The sequence below is a fragment of the Diceros bicornis genome, chromosome X (assembly GCF_020826845.1).
Source record: "Diceros bicornis minor isolate mBicDic1 chromosome X, mDicBic1.mat.cur, whole genome shotgun sequence".
In the NCBI taxonomy this organism is placed as follows: domain Eukaryota; kingdom Metazoa; phylum Chordata; class Mammalia; order Perissodactyla; family Rhinocerotidae; genus Diceros; species Diceros bicornis.
In genome coordinates this window covers 64,330,341-64,352,921 of record NC_080781.1, presented here as the reverse complement: position 1 = coordinate 64,352,921, position 22,581 = coordinate 64,330,341, and the positions used below count along the sequence as shown (strand labels likewise).

Genomic DNA, 22,581 nt, shown 5'->3' with positions numbered 1-22,581 from the left:
CATTGAAGGCTTTATTATGCTTGGAAGTTACATGGTCAGATTTGTGAATTTAAAAATATTATTAAATATTTTCAAATGTACTCATATGTAAAGAGAATAGTATAATGAACCCTCATATACCCATTAACCATTATCGAGATTTTGCCAGTCTTATTTCAACTCTTTCTTCTTTCTCTTTCCTTTCTTTTTTCAAAATTTGCTGAAGTATTTTAAAGCCAATCGCAGACATCATGTTATTTCACCTCTGCATATTCAGTAGGCATGTCTAAAAAGTACAGACATTTTCTTATATAACCATGATGTCATTATGCTATCTTACAAAATTAATTATTCCTTAATAGCATCTAATACCCAGTCCATTATAAAATTTCTCAGATTATCTCAAAAGATTGTCTAACAGTTGGTTTGTTCATATAAGGATCCAAACAAGCTCCATACTTTACACATTACATTTGGTTAGTATCTCTTTTTTTTTTCCAGCTTTATTGAGGTTCCTATAGATTAAAAGTTTGTGTCCCCCCAAATTCATATTTTGAAACCGAATCCCACAATGTGATGGTATTAGGAGGTGGGGGCCTCTGGGGTGATTAGATCATTAGGATGGAGCCCTCATGAATGGGATTAGTGCCTTTATAAAAGAGACCCCAGAGAGATCCCTCACCCATTCCATCATGTGAGAACACAGCAAGAGGAGAGTGGTCTATGAACCAGGAAGCGGGCTTTCACCAGGCACTTAATCTGCCAGCGTCTTAATCTTGGAATTAAGAAATAACAGAAAATAAATTTTTAATCTTGGAATTAAGAAATAACAGAAAATAAATTTCTGTTATTTATAAGCCACGTAGTGTATGGTATTTTGTTATAGCAGCCCAGATGGACTAAGACAAGGTGTAATTGACAATTAAAAATTATATATTTAAGGTGTACAACTTGATGATTTGACATACGTATACATTGTGAAATATTCACTGCAATCAAGGGGGAGAGTGGTACAAAGTTTCGGTTATGCAAGATGGTTATTATCTCTTAAGTCCCTCTTAATCTAAAGCAGTCTGCTCCTCACTTTTTCTTTTTCAAGCCATTGACTTGTTGCAGAAAGTGGGTCAGTTGTCCTATAGAAAATCCCACATTTTGGATGTGTCTGTTTTCTTTCTTATGCTGTCATTTACTTTATTCCTCTATACCTCATGTTTTTCTGTAATGGAAGTTAGCTTTAGAGGCTTGATGATATTCAGGTTCAACTTTTTTTTTTTTTTGGTCAGGAATGTTTCACAGGGGTTGCTGTGTAATTCTCTTTGAATCACATCTGGAGGCACATGTCTATTCCACCTTTAATGAACAAGTAATAGCCTGATTCCTTTATTATGATGTTTCCTGTCAACCTTTCATCTAATGGTTTTATTAATTGATGATCATTGTCAGAATTAATTATTTCACTAGGAGTTTCAAAATGGTGATTTCCTAATTTTATCTTCTACACTAATTAGCTGGAATTGTTCTGAAAGTAAACTTTCCCTTATCAACTAGGGCTGTTGGGTTACCTGTACAGGGAAGGCGGGAGAGATGCTTGACTTTTGATCTTGGACTTGATTGCCAACTTTCAGAATGAAGAGTTGGTGCCTTAGTTACTTTCAGTGATGTACAATGAGTTGTGTGTGTTTGTTCTCTATCATTATGAACTCGTGGTTTTTTAAAATGTATTCAATGGGTTTCAATTGACTGTATTCATCATTCTTGTTAATGCTCAAATTGGCCCATCTTTTACCAGAGTGTTGCCTCCCATATCCCCTGACACTATTCATTAGGGTTTCATAGCTTGCTTGATTTCTGGCGCAAAGCTTGTATATTTCCTGCCCCAGACCTGCCAGTTCTCTAAGGAGCCCTAGTTTATTTATATTTTCTTTTTTAACAACAGCTTTATTGAAGTATAATTTACATAGTCTAAAATTTACCTATTTAAAGTACACAATTCAATGAGTTTTAGTAAATTTATATAGTTGTGCAACCATGACCACAATCCAATTTTAGACATTTCCATCAGACTATAAAATCTCTTGTATCCTTTTTTGGTCAATCCCCTTTCCCACCCCTAGCCCCAGGCAATCTGCTTTCTGTCTCTATAGGTTTGCCTTTTCTAGAGATTTCATGTCAATGGAATCTATATAGCCTTTTGTATCTGGCTGCTTTCACTTAGCATTAATTTTTCTTTTTTAATTGAGATGTAATTCACATACCATACAATTCACCATTTTAAAGTATATAACTCAGTGGTTTTTAGTATATTCACAAGGTTGTGCAACCATCACTACTATCTAATTCCAGAACATTTTCATCATGCCAAAAAGAAACTCTGTATAGGTTAGCAGTCACTTTGCATTTCCCCCCTGCCCCCAACCCCTGGCAACCAAAAGTCTACTTTTGTCACGGACTAGTGCCCCGAGGAACTCAAGGGTGGGTTTGGAAGCATTTAACTGTTTTTCCAAGTTGCTTTTTATGTTAAGGAGACACAACCAGCAACCACCTTGAAGCTAACCAAGCTTCCCTACAAGAACTATGCCCATGACCTTGCCTTATTTTTATTTTTTTATTCCTTTTTTTAATTTTTATTTATTTATTTTTTTAATTTTTTGTTTATTGCAGTAACATTGGTTTATAACATTGTAAAAATTTCAGGTGTACATCATTATACTTCTATTTCTGCATAGATTACATCATGTTCACCACCAAACTACTAATTACAACCCATCACCACACACATGTACCGAATTATCCCTTTCACCCCCCTCCCTCCCCGCTTCCCCTCTGGTAACCACCAATCCAATCTCTGGCCCCATGTGTTTGTTTATTGTTGTTATTATCTACTACTTAATGAAGGAAATCATACGGTATTTGACCTTCTCCCTCTGACTTATTTCACTTGGCATTATTTTTAATGCAAAGATCTCTTCAGGAGGAGATCAAGCCTCATTACCATAATCTGCAGTGTACCCACCTCTCCCTTTTGTATATTCATTACCCAACCAAAATAAAAGTTCCTGCTTCCCTTTGTTCAGGGACACCATGACTTTGGAAATGATTCCTCATGGCCTCCTATTTGCTGCAAATATACTTGACTTTGTGAGACAACTTCCACTGGTGTAGAGTCTTATTTAACTCACCAGGAGGCAAGCCCACTTGGTTCGATATCTAATTGGCGACCCAGAGGGGACATACCCCTTTGTGGTGCCTGTGCTGCTGGCTTGACATCGCTGCCCCATCGGGAGACCCAGTGGCTGCACTGAGCGCTTTGCTCCGAGGATCTCTCCATGGAGGTGAGTGGCGCCAACCCCACGACATGGCTATAGGAGTTATTTCCTTAAGTTCTCTCACAAAGCCTGTCTGTTGGGGCCTGGCTTCAGGGTTTGAGTTCCCACCCTGAGGTAGCCTGGCTCAGGGGAGTGAGTCCCCTCTGTCTGGAAGGATTGCATGATCCAGCCATTCTAGAAGGGCTGATGCTTGGCTCTGGTGAAACAGGAGCAATCCCTGGTGACTAGTCAGGGGTTAAACCCCATCTGGAGATTGAATCTTATCTGGAATGCCCTGAGTCTGTCTAGGGGTCAAATCCCCTCTGGAGATTAAATCTCATCTGGAGTGACAAGGTGGGGGTTTGAGGCCCCCACTGAGTCTGTCTTTGTGTTGTGCCTGTGATCGCAGGAGGGATCCCCTTGGATGGGGTTAAACTCCTTTGGAGTTGCTGAACCGGTTTTTGTGTATTTGTTTGTTTTGCCGAGGATGCTCGACATAGCTTTTTGTCAAGGACGCTTGACATTACAAGGACGCTGACACTGGCATTTCATGCAAAGATGTTCGACATCAATCTTGTTCTTCCACAGTCTGGCTTTTCTGGACTCCTAGGTTTTCTTTTTCCTTGCACTCCCTATCAGTGGTCCCTGGGTGAAACCCAGAGTCCACCCATTTTATTTTGCCTTTAAGGATTAAGTTATGCAGCCTGGGTCTAGTTTCAGGCTATTAGGGTGCTAAACCTCCTCTGGGCACAACCTTGTGGCATCTGCATCACCACTAACTGTTACATCCCGGGAGGTTGGAAACAGACCATAAGAAAAGGCGCTAGAACATGGAGGGAGCAAGCTCCATCCCAGAGGAAGATTGGAAACAGACCGTAAGAAAAGGCGCTAGAATATGGAGGGAGCAAGCTCCATCCCTGAGGAAAGCCCATTGAGCTGCATCCTCCAGAATTGGAAGATGGGGAAAAATGGCCAGAAAATGGGGCCCTAAATGCTAACGCCATACTACAATTAGATCTATTTTGCAAAAGGACCAAGAAATGGGAAGAAATCCCTATGTCCAGTGCTTCATGGCACTATGTCTAAATGAAGGGTTAAAGGTTGAATCTAAGAGTTCAAACATACTTCCCATATTAGAAGATCTTTCTGATGAGGAGGACCTGCTCCTCCAAATCAGGAACCATGAGATTAAGAAAAGCCCACTTCAGAGTCCACCTCGCTCAGATACTCCAGCTTTGGCCCCACCACTAGACCAGCTGATGAGCACCGAGTGACCTCCACCTTATTCCTCTACCTCACCCCTGCTTAAGCCAGAGGCTGTGACAGGGCCAAGCTCTTTACTGTCCCCCCCGAGCAATCCCTCTAGGGGGAATTGGACTCTCCAACAACCAAAGACCCTTCACCCTCCTCTCCCAGATAGTACAACTAGATTAGGAACCAGTTAAAAACCTGGGCTATATCCCCTAAGACAGGTACCTGATTGTGAGGGGAGATTTATTAATGTACACATCCCCTTTTCCACCTCTGATCTGTATAATTGGAAGGATTGAGGGCTGACCCAGAGGAATTCATAAACCTGATAAGGGGAATCTTCTCCATCATAATCCAACCTGGACAGATATTCAAAGCCTGTTAACTACATTCCTCACAGCTGAGGAAAAGTCATCTGTTTAGAGAACAAGCAGATAATGAATATGATCCAGGATCAGACATTCACAGGCCTGGTGAACAGGCTGTACCAAAGACTGACCCTGGGTGGAATCCCAATGATCCTGATGATCGAGAAAAGCTAGGACATTTTTGGGGTCTTCTTTTGAAAGCCATGAAAATAGGTAAGCCAGCCACCCATTAACTGGTTGAAATTGAGAGAGGTCCAACAAGGCCCTGAGGAAAACCCCTCTGCTTTTTTTCAGAGGCTGTGGGACTGCCTCAGGCAATATACAAATTGGGACCCTGAGGCCCCGGGCAGTACAGTGGTTCTTAATACCTATTTCATATCTCAAAGTACTCCAGACATCCGTAGGAAACTCCAAAAGTTGGCTATAGGTCCTGATACTAACCCTGCACAACTAGTAGAGGCTGCATTTAGGGTGTTCAGTAACAGAGATGAAGCTGAGCATGAAAAGGAAGACAAGAAGATGAAAAGGCAAGCTGCCCTGTTAGCTGTGGCCCTTCAGTCTACTCAAGGTAACCGAGGGAGAGAAGGAAGACACCATGGGTGAGTGACCCCGGCCCCCACCGAGGGACCAGAAAGCCACCAACAAAGCTGGGGGCTAACCAGTGCATGTACTGCAAACAGGAAGGGCAGTGGCTGCAGGACTGTCCAAACTGTCCCCATAGAGGGAGGATTGAACAAGACTGAGCCGTGGCAACTTCCCTTGACTATAGGTGAGAAGTGACGGGGCTGTGGGGCTCCTCAGTTGGCTCTGGACAACCAAATCCTCATCTCCCTCAAGGAGTCCCGGGTGACATTAACAGTAGGAGGAGAGCATGTTGAATTGTTGCTCGATACTGGAACTACGTTCTTGGTGCTAATACCCAAAAGGGAAACCTTTCAAAAAGAAAGTGTGACATAAAAGGAGTATCAGGAAAGGGAGAGACCAAAAGGTTTCTGGAGCCCTTGACCTGTGAAATAGGATCAAAATTGATGAAGCATTCTTTTTTGTATGTACCAGAATGCCCTGTTCCCCTTCTGGGTAGAGGTATACTATCTAAGTTAGGGGCCTCAATAAGCTGAGAACAAGATAAAATAGAGATCTAAGTTCCCAAAAGTCAGGGAGTTGAGCTCATGGCCCTATTATAGGATACACCAGCACCTGAGAAGGAAGAGATTCCCCTAAATGTTTTAAGCTGAGTTAACTCGGAAGTATGGGCACAAGGACAGGTGGAGTGAGCAGCCAGTGCCATGCCAGTAAAGGTAAAATTGAAGCAGATAGATCACTGGCCCCTAGTGAAACAATACCCCTTGAGGGCAGAAGCCATAAAAGGAATCCTTCCTGTAATTAATAGGCGTTTAGAACAGAGATTGATCAAGCCATGTAGATCCCCATGGAACACTCCCATTTTACCCATTAAAAAACCAGGAACAGGAGAATATAGGTTTGTTGAAGACCTTAGGGCTGTCAACGAGGCTGTCCAAGACATACATCCTGTAGTACCTAATCCATACACCCTGCTAACTATCCTCCTTGGGGACAGAAGGTTCTGTACAGTCCTGCATTTAAAAGATGCTTTTTTTCTGCATCCCATTGGATCCTGAGTCCCAGGAGATATTTGCCTTTGAATGGGAGGACCCAGACTCCCACCAGAAGCAACAGTATTGCTAGACTGTCTTACCCCAAGGGTTTAAAAACTCCCCTACAATCTTTGGGGGAAATCCTAGGCTGAGATTTAAGGGAACTAAAATTAAAACAGAGTACTGTGTTACAGTATGTGGATGATATCCTAATAGCCAGCCCTACTAAGGAGATCTCCGATAAAAACACTATAATTATGTTGAACTTTTTAGCTAGTAACGGATATAAAGTGTCTAAAGGAAAGGCACAAATATCTAAAGAGACTGTAAAATATTTGGAGTTCATCATTTCAAGGGGACAATACAGCCTTCCGCAGGAGAGGAAAATGGTAATATGCCAGCTTACTCCACCAAAAACTTGTAGGTAGCTATGAGGACTCTTGGGGATGGCTAATTTTTGCCATATTTGCATGCCTAACTTTGGATTAATTGCTAAGCCTCTTTACGATAAACTACTGGGGCCCTAAACGGACCCCTTTGAACGGGATACACTATGTGACCAAGCTTTCAATAAGCTTAAAAACTTGCTAATGGAAGCGCCTGTACTGGCCTTACCAGACCTGGGTAAAACATTTGACCTATATGTTCCTGAAGGACAGGGAATAGTTATGGGCATGCTAACCCAAATGTTGGGACCCCTAAAAAGAGTGATAGCCTATTTCTCAAAGCAGCTAGACACCATGGTGAAAGGATGGCCCCCATGCTTGAGAGCTGTAGCTGCCACCTGCCTCTTAATCAAGAAAGCAGAAAAACTGACTATGGGCCAACCTATGATGGTGTGGACCCCTCATCAAGTCTCTAGCCTACTAGAGACTAAAGGACATTTATGGCTATCCCAGAATAGAATATTACAATATCAAGCTATGATGCTAGATTCCCCTCAGATTTCCTTAAAGCCCTGTCATACCTTAAACCCAGCTACCCTGTCCCTGATTCCAATGGGCCTATTACCCATGCTTGCCCAGAAGTGATTGGTCAGGTTTACTCTAGCCACAGGAATCTCCAAAGCGAACCATTGTTTAATGCAGAGGAAGTATGGTTTGTACATGGGAGCAGCTTCATGATTAATGGACAAAGAAGAGCAAGTTATGCAGTAGTGTCTCTGCATGCAACCATAGAGGCCAAGGGGCTGACACCAGGCACCTTGGCCCAAAAGGCAGAAATAATTGCATTAACCAGAGCTTTGGAATCGGGAAAAGAAAAAATAATAACCATATACACAGACTCTAAATATGCTTTCTCTGTAATTCACGCTCATGGAGCCTTTTGGAAAGAAAGAGGACTCCTTAATAGCAGCAGAAAAGAAATTAAACATGGGCCAGAGATCCTTAAACTGCTGGAAGCAGTACAGGGCCCCAAAGAGGTAGCTGTAGTCCATTGCAGAGGCCATCAAAGTGGGGAATCAGAGGCTATAAAAGGGAATAACTTGGCAGATGCAGCTGCAAAAAGGGCTGCTATATCAGGAGAGCTTCTCCAATTACCATTAATTCCTACTCTACCCTTCTATGAGTTTACACCAGTGTATTCCCCTGATGAAGTAAGAGAAGCCACAACACAGGGTTATCAGTGGTCCCCAATAGCTAAAGGCTGGATGATAAACCCACGAGGGAAGATCTGTGTCCCCAAACAAACAGCTTGTGGGCTCCTTAAGAGTGCTCATGTGGGCTGGCCCCGTGGCTTAGCGGTTAAGTGCACGCGCTCTGCTACTGGCGGCCCGGGTTCGGATCCCGGGCGCGCACCAACACACTGCTTGTCCGGCCATGATGAGGCAGCGTCCCACATACAGCAACTAGAGGGATGTGCAGCTATGACATACAACTATCTACTGTGGCTTTGGGGAGAAAAGGGGGAAAAAAAAAAAGGAGGAGGATTGGCAATAGATATTAGCTCAGGGCTGGTCTTCCTCAGCAAAAAGAGGAGGATTGGCATGGATGTTAGCTCAGGGCTGATCTTCCTCACCAAAAAAAAAAAAAGTGCTCACGATTCTACCCATTATGGAAAAGAAACCTTATACCTATGGCTGAAGAAGGTCGTAAACACCCCAGGCATAAAGGAACTCATTGCCAGAAGAATAACGTACAAACCAGACCTCCTATACCTCCCCTGGCCAAAGCAACTCAAATTTGGGGAACTTTACTGGGGGAAGACTGGCAAATTGATTTTACTGTTATGCCCACAGCCCCCGGAGGGTACAAATACCTCTTGGTGTTTGTGGATACATTTACTGGATGGATTGAAGCCTGTCCTTGTAGGTCAGAGAGGGCGAGTGAAGTAACAAAAATGTTGTTAAAAGAAATAATTCCCCATTTTTGGTTGCCTAGATCAATTCAGAGTTACAGTGGGCCAGCTTTTATATCAAAATTAACCTCTGAAGTAGCCAGAGTTTTAAAAATTAAATGGAGGCTACCTGCCGTATGGAGACCACAATCGTCTGGAAAAACTGAGCGGGCAAATCAAACTTTAAAGAAAAACCTTGGGATGGGACCAGCCCCATGGCTTAGCGGTTAAGTGTGCACGCTCTGCTGCTGGTGGCCCAGGTTCGGATCCCAGGCGCGCACCGACGCACCGCTTGTCCAGCCATGCTGAGGTGGCGTCCCACATACAGCAACTAGAAGGATGTGCAACTATGACATACAACTATCTACTGGGGCTTTGGGAAGAAAAAGGGTAAAAAAAAGGAGGAGGATTGACAATAGATGTTAGCTCAAGGCCGGTCTTCCTCAGCAAAAAAGAGGAGGATTAGCATGGATGTTAGCTCAGGGCTGATCTTCCTCACAAAAAAAGAAAGAAAGAAAACCTTGTCTAAATTGTGCCAAGAGATGCAGGAAAATTGGCTAAAGTTACTGCCAGTAGCCCTCACTCAGATAAGGGCAGCTCCAAAAGGCAAACTGAAGCTTAGCCCCTTTGAAATGACCTATGGGAGGCCATTCCCTAAGGACTCAGATTTGCTCACAAACCCAGACCCAAAGGTTTACATGGCAATCAAACACATAATCAATCTGAAGCAGGTGGTAGATGCACTCAATAAGTATGGAAACTTCTGTCTTCCCTTGCCTAAGGAGGTCAAACTCCACCCATATGAGCCGGGAGATTGGGTCTATCTTAAAACTTGGAAAAGCGGTTCATCCCAAGATCAGCTAAATCCTATTTGGGTAGGACCTCGCTTGGTCTTACTAACCACACACTCTTCCCTAAAATTAGGAGTCACTCCTTGGATCCACCACACACGGGTAAAAAAGGTGCCCACGCCTGAACATCAAGAGAGATCATCACAGACAATTGATGACTCTGTTTTCCTGCAAACCACTCTCTGATTTGAAGCTCTTGTTTCCCAGACACTATGCAGATAAGTAATGACTGGCTATTCACCCCAGGCTTTGCCCTGGATCCTAACCAACCCCATACAAGGAGGTTGCATGTTCCTGGGTAGCAAGACTAGGTCCATCAGAGAAATGGGCAACCCAGTAGCTAGACTATAAAGAGCTAGTGGAATGTGGAGGGGGGAAGGGGAGCAAGTATGCCCAGATCCTAAACACATTGAGGCTATAAAATTACAAATGGTTGTTACAAACAATTCGTATGCCTCTGGTGACCTGCAAACCTATTTGAAGATTAGCTATAAATTTTGCTGCTCTAATGGTCCCTATCACAACGCCCATGCTCAGCAGGAAGCAGTTACAGAAGACGGACCTTCAACCTGTGCCCCTCAAGAATGAGGAGCAGGATAAAACTAGAGGAGCGATTTGTCACTGACTAGTGCCCCGAGGAACTCAAGGGTGGGTTTGGAAGCATTTAACTGTTTTTCCAAGTTGTTTTTTATGTTAAGGAGACACAACCAGCAACCACCCTGAAGCTAACCAAGCCTCCCTACAAGAGCTACGCCCATGACCTTGCCTTATTTTTAATGCGAAGATCTCTTCAGGAGGAGATCAAGCCTCATTACCATAATCTGCAGTGTACCCGCCTCTCCCTTTTGAATATTCATTCCCCAACCAAAATAAAATTTCCTGCTTCCCTTTGTTTGGGGGCGCCATGACTTTGGAAATGATTCCTCATGGCCTCCTATTTGCTGCAAATACACTTTACTTTGTGAGACAGTGTCCACTGGTGTAGAGTCTTATTTAACTCACCAGGAGGTGAGCCCACTTGGTTCAGTATCACTTTCTGTTTCTATGGATTTGCCCACTCTGGATATTTCATATAAATGGAATCATACAATATGTGGCCTTTTGGTCTGGCTTTTTTTTGCTTAGCATAGTTTTTTCAAGGTTTATTCATGTTGTAGCACATATCAGTACTTACTTCATTACTGTTTATGTCTGAATAGTATTCCATTATATGAATATACCATATTTTGTTTATCCACTCATCAATTGATGGACATTTTGGGTTGTTTCCACTTTTTGTGTCATATTGGTAGGTAGTGAAGCTGGAGGCCAACTTGCTTTAACTATACTCAGTTGTCTGTTTGCAAAAGTTAGATAATGCATTACTAAAGCCCACCCTATAGATAACATCTCTGATGCTTGGGTGCTTAAGTTTTTCAGGAACTGAGAATTGACTCCTTGTCTAGTTCAGGCCAGTTGAGACCACCAATTCATCAAATTGGCCTGCGGCGGATGACCAATAAGTGACCCTTTGACGTCAAGGAGCTGAAAACTCCACCATCAGATCATGCTAATGCCACCATTTTATGAACATGTGTCCTATGAAGAGCCATGAAGCTTGACTACGCTTGCGCAGATCATCAGTTACCTTACTTCTCCTTACCTCTTATCTATTCCCACTTCAGACCACCCCGCCCCCTTATCCCATAAATATCCCTAATCCCCATTTTTGGGGGAGGTGGATTTGAGATTGGTTCTCCCACCTCCTTGTTTGGCTGCCTTGTGATTAAATCCTTTCTCTTTGCAAACTCGTGATTGGCATAATCATGCAGTAGGCAAAACGAACCGGGTTGGTCAACAGAAACTCTATTTTTAACCTTTTGAGAAAGTGTCACACTGTTTTCCAAAGCAGCTGTACCATTTTACATTCCCACCAGCAGTGTATGAGGGTTCTAATTTTCTGCATATCCTTGCCAACACTTGTTTATTGTCTATCTTTTTGATTGTAGCCATCCTAGTGGGTTTAGCCACTTTGGAAAACAGTTGGCAGTTCCTCAAAAGGTTAAGCTCAGGTTCTTATCCCCACCCCCCCAGAGGTTGTTGTGGTCTTGTTTCTTTTTTTATTTGTTTAGTGACTTGCCTGGACTAATCCTGTAGATTCTGTTTCCACTTCTGTTTGTAGCCTGTTGATGTTTCTGCTCAGTTTTTTTTTTTTTAGAATTTTATTTATTTATTTATTTTTCCCCTCAAAGCCCCAGCAAATAGCTGTATGTCATAGCTGCACAGCCTTCCAGCTGCTGTATGTGGGACGTGGCCCCAGCATGGCTGGAGAAGCGGTGCGTCGGTGTGCGCCCGGGATCCGAACCCGGGCCGCCAGCTCAGTTTTTTTTTTTCTTGATGTCTTAATAGTTTATAACATTGTGAAATTTTGGTTGTACATTTTTGTTTGTCAATCACCATATACACGTCTCCCTTCACCCCTTGTGCCCACCCCCAACCCCCATTGCCCCCAGTAACCACAATACAGATTTCTCTGTCCATGTGTTGGTTTATATTCCACATATGAGTGAGATCATATGGTGTTTGTCTTTCTCTTTCTGGCTTATTTCACTTAACATAATACCCTCCAGGTCCATCCATGTTGTTGCAAATGGGACGATTTTGTCTTTTTTACGGCTGAGTAGTATTCCTTTGTATATATATACCACATCTTCTTGATCCAATCATCAGTCAAGGGACACTTGGATTGCTTCCACTTCTTGGCTATAGTGAATGATGCTGCAATGAACATAGGGGTGCATAAGCCTCTTTGGATTGTTGATTTCAGGTTCATTGGATAGATTCCCAGTAGTGGGATAGCTGTATCATAAGGTATTTCTATTTTTAATTCTTTGAGGAATCTCCATACCGTTTTCCATAGAGACTGCACCAGTTTGCATTCCTGCCAGCTGTGTATGAGGGTTCCTGTTTCTCCACAGCCTCTCCAACATTTATTGTTTTTTGTCTTGGTGATTATAGCCATTCTAATGGGCGTTCCTGCTCAGTTTTTTAAAAATTCTTTTTATTTATAAGCCTGCTTCCCAGGTGTCATAACTGAGTCAGGATAGCTTAGTGGTCAGCCAGTGACTTGTTAGAGGTTGTCCTTAAACACCTTGGGCCAGTATTGTCTTCCATCCTTTATTGATGAATTGTGTGTGGTTTAGGAAGCATATTCAAAGTTCAGGGAGTTTACAAGTCTTCCCTGATTTTTACTTTCTGCTAGGCCTTCTCATGTCTCCTCTGTGCCTGTGCAAGGCTTCACATTCAGCCAGGGAAGTGTAGATAACTAGGGACCTTTCCAGTACCCTGAGCTTGAGTACAGCCTTGCACATATGCATAGCCTTCTAGAGCACCAGGGATATGAGGGAGCTTTTCAAGTCCCACTAGGGATGTCTTGTTTTCTGGGTCTCTCTGCTAAACTTTTGGGTAGGCCTGCTGTTCTGTTGATTACTTCAACCAATATTGTGACCTCAGGTAACTATGATGTTAGTTTTCCCTGATCTAAGGAGTTTACTATTGTTTTCAACACCCCTGGGCATAGGACTTTTTTTATGCTTATTCCTAAACAAGTAATTCCCCTCCAGCAACCAAGTTGTTGGGTTTTATGGCTTGGCTCACCCTGCCCTTGTAAAATCAGCTCAAATGGAGCTTGGAGTTGGGGGTGGATGTGAACAGCCGCGGGCTAAAACACCATGAACTTCCACTGTTCATACCCAAGGTTCAATAGGTTTTCTTAGACACTTCTTAATTTATTGTTTAATTTTGGTTTATTTCCAGAGTCCAGAAATGGTTTTTGACCATTTTGTACAGTTATACCTTTGCTTTTTTTTTTTATTGAGGTAACATTGGTTTATAATAGTATATAAATTTCAGGTGTACATCATTATTTTTTTTTAAAGATTTTATTTATTTATTCTTTTCCCCCCAAAGCCCCAGTAGATAGTTGTATGTCATAGCTGTACATCCTTCTAGTTGCTGTATGTGGGACGCGGCCTCAGCATGGCCGGAGAAGCGGTGTGTCGGTGCGCGCCCGGGATCCGAACCCGGGCTGCCAGCAGCGGAGCATGTGCACCCAACCGCTAAGCCATGGGGCCGGCCCCATCGTTATATTTTGATTTCTGTGTAGACTACATCCTGTTCACCACCTAAAGACTAATTACCATCCATTACCATACACATGTGTGAATCACCCCTTTTGCCCTCCTCCCTCCCCCTTCCCCTCTGGTAACTACCATCCAATCTCTGTCTCTATATGTTTGTTTGTTGTTCTTTTTATCTTCTATTTATGAGTGAAATCATACGGTATTTGACTTTCTTCCTCTGACTTATTTCGCTTAGCATAATACCCTCAAGGTGTATCCATGTTGTGGCAAATGGCAAGGTTTCATCTTTTTTTTTTTATAGCTGAGTAGTATTCCATTGTGTATATATACCACAACTTCTATATCCATTTGTCCCTTGATGGGCACTTAGGTTGTTTCCAAGTCTTAGCTATTGTGAATAATGCCACAATGAACGTAGGGGTGTATATATCTTTACACATTCGTGTTTACAAGTTCTTTGGATAAATACCAGCAGTGGAATAGCTGGATCATATGGTAGTTCTATTCTTAATTTTTTGAAGAATCTCCATACTGTTTTCCATAGTGGCTACAACAGTTTGCATTCCCACCAGCAATGTATTAGAGTTCCCTTTGCTCCACATACTCTCTCACACTTGTTATGTCTTATCTTGTTAGTTATAGCCATTCTGACAGGCGTGAGCTGATATCTCGTTGTAGTTTTGATTTGCCTTTCCCTAATAATTAGTGATGCTGAACATCTTTTCATGTGCCTGTTGGCTATCTGTATATCTTCTTTGGAAAAACATCTGTTCAGATCTTTTGCCCACTTTTTAATTGAGTCTTTTATTGTTGTTGTTGAGATGTATGAGTTCTTTGTATACTTTGGATATGAACCCCTTATCAGATATATGGTTTTCAAATATCTTCTCCAAATTGTTAGGTTGTCTTTTCACTTTGTTGATGGTTTCCTTTGCTGTGCAGAAGCTTTTTAGTTTGATGTAGTCCCAGTTGTTTATTTTTTCTTTTGTTTTCCTTGTCTGGTCAGACATGGTATTTGAAAATATACTGCTAAGGCCAATGTTGAAGAGCAAACTGCCTATGTTTTCTTCTAGAAGTTTCATGGTTTCAGGTCTGACATTCAAGTCTTTAATCCATTTTGAGTTAATTTTTGTGTCTAGTGTAAGATAATGGTCTACTTTTATTTTTTTGCATATGGCTGCCCAGTTTTCCCAGCACCATTTATTGAAGAGACTTTCCTTTCTCCATTGTATGTTCTTGGCTCCCTGGTTGAAAATTAGCTGTCCATAGATGTGTGGGTTTATTTCTAGGCTCTCGATTCTGTTCCATTGTTCTGTGTGTCTGTTTTTGTGCCAGTACCATGCTGTTTTGGTTAGTATAGCTTTGTAGTATATTTTGAAATCAGGGAGTGTGATACCTCCAGCTTTGTTGTTTTTTCCCAGAATTCCTTTTGCTATTCAGTGTCTTGTGTTGTTCCATATAAATTTTAGGATTCTTTCTTCTATTTCTATGAAAAATGTTGTTGGACCTTTGAGAGGGATTGTGTTGAATGTATAGATTGCTTTAGGAAGTATGGACATTTTAACTATGTTTATTCTTCCAATCCACGAGCATGGAATATCTTTCCATTTCTTTGTGTCTTCTATTTCTTTCAACAATGTTTTATAGTTTTCAGTGTACAGGTCTTTTACCTCTTTGGTTAAATTTATTCCTAAGTATGTTATTCTTTTTGTTCTAATTGTAAATAGAATCGTATTCTTTTTTGTGTGTGTGTGAGGAAGACCGGCCCTGAGCTCACATCTATTGCCAATCCTCCTCCTTTTTTTTTTTTTTCCCTTTTTCTCCCCAAAGCCCCAGTAGATAGTTGTATGTCATAGTTGCACATCCTTCTAGTTGCTGTATAGTGGGATACCACCTCAGCATGGCCAGACAAGCGGTGTGTCAGTGTGCGCCCGGGATCTGAACCGGGGCCACCAGGAGCGGAGCGCGTGCACTTAACCACTAAGCCAGGGGGCCGGCCCCAATGGAATTGTATTCTTAATTTCTCTTTCTGCTACTTCATTGTTAGTATATAGACATGCAACTGATTTTTGTTTGTTGATTTTGTATCCTGCAACTTTACTGTATTCATTTGTTATTTCTAAAAGTTTTCTGGTTGATTCTTTAGGGTTTTCTATATATAAAATCATGTCATATGCAAATAGTGACAGTTTCATTCTTCTTTTCCAATTTGGATCCCTTTTATTTCTTTTTCTTGCCTAATATCTTGGGCTAGGACTTCCAATACTATGTTAAATAAGAGAGGCAAATGTGGCCATCCTTATCTGGTTCCTGTTCTTTTTTTTTTTTTTTTAAGTTTTTATTTATTTATTTATTTATTTATTTGTGTGTGTGTGTGTGTGTGTGTGTGTGTGTGTGTGTGTGTGAGGAAGGTCAGCCCTGAGCTAACATCCATGCCAATCTTCCTCTTTTTTCTGAGGAAGACTGGCCCTGGGCTAACATCCATGCCCATCTTCCTCCACTTTATATGGGATGCCGCCACAGCATGGCCTGACAAGCGGTGTGTCGGTGTGTGCCCAGGATCCGAACCCGGGCTGCCAGCAGTGGAGCGCACACATTTCACCGCTACGCCATGGGGCTGGCCCCTGGTTCCTGTTCTTAAAGGGATAGCTTTCCGTTTTTCTTTGCTGAGTATGTTATTAGCTTTGGGTTTGTCACAGATGGCCTTTATTATGTTGAGGTACTTTCCTTCTATACCCATTTTATTCAGAGTTTTTATAATAAATGGATGCTGCATCTTGTTAAGTGCTTTCTCTGCATCTATTGAGATGATCATGTGATTTTTATTCTTCATTTTGTTAATGTGGTGTATCATGTTGATTGATTTGCAGATGTTGAGCCATCCCTGCCTCACTGGAATAAATCCCACTTGATCATGGTATATGATCTTCTTAATGTTTTGTATTCGATTTGCTAGTATTTTGTTGAGGATTTTTGCTTCTATGTTCATCAGTGATATTGGCCTGCAATTTTCTTTTTTTGTGTTGTCCTTGTCTGGTTTTGGTATCAGGGTAATGTTGACCTCATAGAAGGAGATAGGAAGCATCCTCTCCCCTTTAATTTTTTGGAAGAGTTTGAGAAGGATAGGTATTAATGTTTGGTACCTTCTTTGAATCTTTGGTAAAGTTCACCAGGGAAGCCATCTGGTCTTGGACTTTAGTTTTTGGGGAGGTTTTTGTTTACTGTTTCAATCTCCTTACTAGCAATCGGACTATTCAGATTCTCTATTTCTTCTTGATTCAGTTTTGGAAGGTTGTATAATTCTAAGAATTTATCCTTTTCTTCTAGATTATCCAATTTGTTGGCATATAGCTTTTTGTAGTATTTTCTTATAATCTTTTGTATTTCTGAGGTGTCCGTTGTGATTTCTCCTCTTTCATTTCTGATTTTATTTGAGCCTTCTCTCTTTTTTTCTTGGTGAGTCTAACTAAAGGTTTGTCAATTTTGTTGATCTTTTCAAAAAACCAGGTCTTAGTTTCATTGATGTTTTCTATTGTTGTTTAGTTTCTATTTCATTTATTTCTGCTCTGATTTTTATTATTTCCTTCCTTCTACTGATTTGGGGCTTTGTTTGTTCTTATTTTTCTAGTTCCTTTAGATGCACTGTTAGATTGTTTATTTGAGGTTTTTCTTGTTTTTTGAGGTAGGCCTGTATTGCTATAAACTTCCCTCTTAGAACTGCTTTTGCTGCATCTCATCAATTTTGGCATGTTGTATTTTCATTTGTCTCTAGGTATTTTTTGATTTCTCGTTTGATTTCTTCATTGACCCAATCATTGTTCAGTAGCATTTTGTTTAATCTCCACATATTTGTGACTTTTCTGATTTTCTTCCTGTAGTTGATTTGTAGTTTCATACCATTGTGGTCAGAAAAGATGCTTGGAATTATTTCAGTCTTCTTAAATTTATTGAGACTTGTTTTATGGCCTAATATGTGATCTATCCTGGAGAATGTTCCATGTGCATTTGAAAAGAATGTGTATTCTTAGGTTTTTGGATGGAATGTTCTGTATATATCTACTAAGTCCAACTGGTCTAGTGTGTCGTTTAAGGCCAACGTTTCCTTATTGATCTTCTGTTTGGATGATCTACCCATTGATGTAAATGGAGTATTAAAGTCCCCTACTATTATTGTGTTACTGTTTATTTCTCCTTTTATGTCTGTTAATGATTGCTCTTTATATTTAGGTGCTCCTATGTTGGGTGCATAGATATTTACAAGTGTTATATCCTCTAGTTGGCTTGTTCCCTTGATCATTATGTAGTGCCCTTCTTTGTCTCTTGTTACAGTTTTCGTTTTAAAGTCTATTTTATCTGATCTAAGTATTGCTTCCCTAGCTTTCTTTTCATTGCCATTTGCATGGAGTATCTTTTTCCATCCCTTGACTTTTTTTTTTTTTGTGAGGAAGATCAGCCCTGAGCTAACATCTGCCAATCCTCCTCTTTTTGATGAGGAAGACTGGCCCTGGGCTAACATCCATGCCCATCTTCCTCCACTTTATATGGGATGCTGCCACAGCATGGCTTGCCAAGCGGTACGTTGGTGCGCACCCGGGATCCGAACCGGCAAACCCCAGGCAGCCACAGCGGAGTGCACGCACTTAACCACTTGCACCACCAGGCCAGCCCCTTTCCCTTCACTTTTAACTTGTGAGTGTGTTTAGGTCTGAAGTATGTTTCTTGTATGCAGCGTATATATGGGTCTTATTTTTTTATCCAATCAGTCACTCTGTGCCTTTTAATTGGAACATCCAGTCCATTGACATTTAAAGTAGCTATTGATAAGTATGTACTTATTGCCATTTTTTAACTTTTTTTCTGGATGTTTTAGTAGTTCTCTGTTCCTTTCTTCTTCTCTTGCTCTCTTCCCTTGTGGTTTGATGACTTTCTTTAGTATTATGTTTTTTGTGTGTATTTATTATAGGTTTCTTGTTTGTGATTACCATGAAGTTCATATATAATGACCTATGTACATAGCAATCTATATGAAGTTGATGGTCTCTTAAGTTTGACCTCTTGCTAAAAGCTGTACTCTTTTACTCCCTCCTACACTTTATGTTTTTGGTATCACATTTAGCCTCTTTTTTTTCTGTGTATCTATTAACCTCTTATCATGGTAATATATAATTATAATACTTTTGTCTCTTGACCTTCATATTAGCTTCATAGGTGGTTGATCTGCTACCTTTACTGTATATTTGCCATTACCAGTGATTTCTTTTTTCTTTTTGGTAATTTTCTTATTCCTGTTTTTGGTCTTTTCTTTTCCACTTAAATAAGTCCCTTTAGCATTTCTCATAAGGCTGGTTTCTTGGTGATAAACTCCTTTAGTTTTTGCTTTTCTGGGAAACTCTTTATCTCTCCTTCCATTCTGAATGATAACCTTGCCAGATAGAGTATTCTTGGATGTAGGTTTTTTCCTTTCAGCACTTTAAATATATCGTGCCACTCCCTTCTAGCCTATAAGGTTTCTGCTGAGAAGTCAGCTGATAGCCTTACGGGGGTTTCCTTTGTATGCAGCTTGTTGCCTTTCTCTTGCAGCTTTTAGGATTCTCTCTTTATCTTTAATTCTTGACATTTTAATTATAATGTATCTTGGCATGGGCCTCTTTGTGTTCATCTTTTTTGGTGCTTTCTGTGCTTCTGGTACCTGGATGTGTGTTTCATCCCTTAGGTTAGGAAAGTTTTTAGCTATTATTTCTTCAAATAGATTCTCTGCCCCTTTGTCTCTCTCTTCTCCTTATAGGACACCTATAATATGAATGTTAATGTGCTTGATGTTGTTCCAGAGGTCCCTTAGACTGTCCTCATTCTTTTTAATTCTTTTTCTTTTTATCTGTTCAGCTTGGGTGATTTCCTCTAGTCTTTCGTCCAGCTCACTGATCCATTCTTCTTTATCATCTACTCTGCCATTGATACCCTCTAGTGAATTTTTCATTTCTCTTATTGTATTCTTCAGTTCTGATTGGTTCTTTTTTATATTTTCCAATTCTTTGTTGAAGTTCTCACTGTATTCATCTATTCTTCTCCCAAGATCAGTGAGCATCCTTATGACTATTAGTTTGTACTCTTTATTAGGTAGATTGTTTATCTCTGTTTCATTTAGTTCTTTTTCTGAGGATTTGTCCTGTTCCCTTATTTGGAACATATTCCTTTGTCTCCTCATTTTACCTATTTCTCTGTGCTCATGAAAATACGTGCTCTATATTTTAGGTAGATCGTCTATGTCTCCCAATCTTGGAGAAGTGACCTTAAGTAAGAGATGCCTTATGAGGCCCAGCAATGTGCTTCCCTCTTGTCACTAGTTCCAAATGTTCTGGGAATGCCCCTGTGTCCTTCTACGTGTGTCCTTCTGTTGTGGCAGGGTTGTTCTTACTGCAGGTGCACTGGATGGCTAGGCTGTCCCCCTGGCTGCTTGGTTGTAAGGCTCAGCTGCATGGGGCTGCCTTGGTCCCTTCAGTCACTTTACTGGGATGAGGGTACCCGCCAACACAGTTGGCTGCAATGTTTAATAGCACATTCCTGCTGCAGTTTTTCTGTCAAGTGAGTAGGCCCCCAGCATGACTGGTTGCTACTCTAGGAGCTCACAATTGCTGTGGCCTCTGGCCTGTAAGGCTGTGGTCACCTCTCTCAGTAGTGCAGCTGGGTGGGGCTGGCCCCAAGTGTGGTAGCACACAAATGTTTCTGGCATTGGATGGTGGGGCAGATCCCCTATGTGGCTTAAGATTGCTCCCGGCCGTGAAGTGCTGTGGCTCAAATGTGTTTTTTTCCTCTCCAGAAAGGTATTTCTGCCTCTTCCACCTCAGTCAGTGCTGTCCCTTGTTGTGGGGGTTCTTTTTATCCAGTTTCCTGTTCTTTCTCAGGGGTAATTGTTCCAAGGGTATTTGTAAATTTGATATGTCCGTGGGAGGGGGTGAGTTCAGAGTCCTCCTATGCTGCCATCTTCCCAGCCTATTCTGTTGTCTTTGGGGGAAGAGGATTTGCTGAGGCCCCCACTCTGCCATTCCTGAAGTCTTGCCTAATTTATGTTTTAGAAGATCATTCTTACAGCAGTGGAAGATCGATTGGGTGGAGGGGAAACTCATGGTCAGGTGTATAGAATTTTACTCAGTATAGTCATGCACTGCATAAGAACATTTCAGTTAATAATGGACTGTATATATGATGGTGGTCTCATAAGATTAGTACCATATAGTCTAGGCTATACCATCTTGGTTTGTATAAGTATTTTAGGGGAGAAGAAATTTTCCTGTATCCTTATAAGTTCTTTTTGCTGGTCTAAGAACTAAATTGACATGAGACAGATTAACAGGAGAAAAACAAACAAGTTTAATGTAACATGTATACATGGGGGAAACCCAGAAAAACCGACTACCTCACCATAATGGCTGAAGCTCTCACCTTAAATACCATTGGGGGTGGGGAGAGTGAGGGACTTCAAAGGGAATGAAGAAAATTCACAAGTAGGTGAAATGGAGCAAATGTTTGGAAAACAAGGGTTTGTTTGGCCACACAGAAACAGAAAAACACACAGGGGAGCCCATCAAACAGGCTTTTCTAGGTTCCTCCCTGTCTACCACGTAGTTCATGTTATGCTAAGGTGATAGCTCGCTTCCTGAGATAGGTTTTTTTTTATCTGAATTCTTTTAGGCATTAAAGAGGGAAGTAAAAAGAAAAACTTTCTGAGTCTTTTGTTTCTTAAAAATAATCCACCTAAAATGATCCTCATGTTAAAGGGACACATTTTGGTGTGGCAACTTTTGTTCCCCTCCAGTACATTCTATGATGTTCACACGACAAAATTGCCTAATGATGCATTTCTTAGAACACATCCCCATCATTAACAATACATGACTGTAGCACTTTGTAATCTGTAAACAGGAATGTAAAATATAAGTAGTTGGGTTGAATTGTGGGTGGAGATTGGCGGAATAGATGTGGTGGAAAATCAAGGGGATAGGAGAATTGAGAGTGCTGGTTACTGTCATTGAAGTCCCACTGTCCATGTAATCTTGCCTAGGTAGAGAAGGAAGTGAAGTCCAAAGGACATCTTGGCCTTGGAGAATAGGTAACAGGGTTGATGAATTAAAGGCCTTGGAAGTTTAAGGGTAAATTCAAGGAGCATAAGGTGTAGGAGAGGTAGAAAAACAGGTAGTTCTGAGAGTGGACTCAAATGAATAAGAGAAACTGCAACTAAATTGGAGTCGGGAAGGCCTGTAGGGGGAGCTCTCACACCCTATCATATATCCTTAATTCAAACAGGAGGATATGTGGGCTTGCATCACTGATGGGAAGTACAACTACTTTACTACTGAAGGAAGATTTCTCTCCCCACCTGGCAACAGCCCAGCCAATGAGAGATGCAGCAGCTCAGTTGTTGAGAAGGCACTGGCGCCCTGAACTATTACTTTCCCCCAATGGACTTTCGTTTTAAACAGCCCCTCCATACTCCCCCTTTTGCTCTATAAAACCAAGCTTCCCTGGTGACTGACAAATAATAATGTACAACTGGAATCTCACAATGTTGTAAACTATTATGACATCAATAAAAAACCCCAAAAAACCAAGCTCCCCTCTTTTGTTCTCCAGATTTGCCCGTGGTTCGCCATAGCATGCACACCCCAAATTGCAATTCTTTTGTCTATTCCTGAATAAACTCATTTGAGGGTAAAATAACAGGTGAATTTGCTTCTTAACTTGACAACTCTGTTTGG

General features: G+C 41.3%; 1 protein-coding gene across 10 annotated transcripts in view; it reads left to right on the top strand.

Moving 5' to 3' along the window:
- SNX12 (sorting nexin 12) overlaps nt 1–22,581 on the top strand; it is a 203,324-nt gene that overhangs the window by 41,812 nt on the left and 138,931 nt on the right. The window contains exons 5-6 of one of the 10 annotated variants that reach the window (XM_058536130.1): nt 21,892–21,935; nt 22,130–22,193. The exons of 5 other annotated variants lie outside the window; for them this stretch is intronic. In XM_058536130.1, the coding sequence (XP_058392113.1) occupies nt 21,892–21,903 (12 nt within the window). In that variant the 3' untranslated portion in view covers nt 21,904–21,935; nt 22,130–22,193. Of the gene's footprint in view, nt 1–21,887; nt 21,936–22,129; nt 22,566–22,581 lie in introns of those variants that run through there. 4 more of the 10 variants (XM_058536127.1, XM_058536129.1, XM_058536131.1 and 1 more) reach the window with 4 other exon arrangements.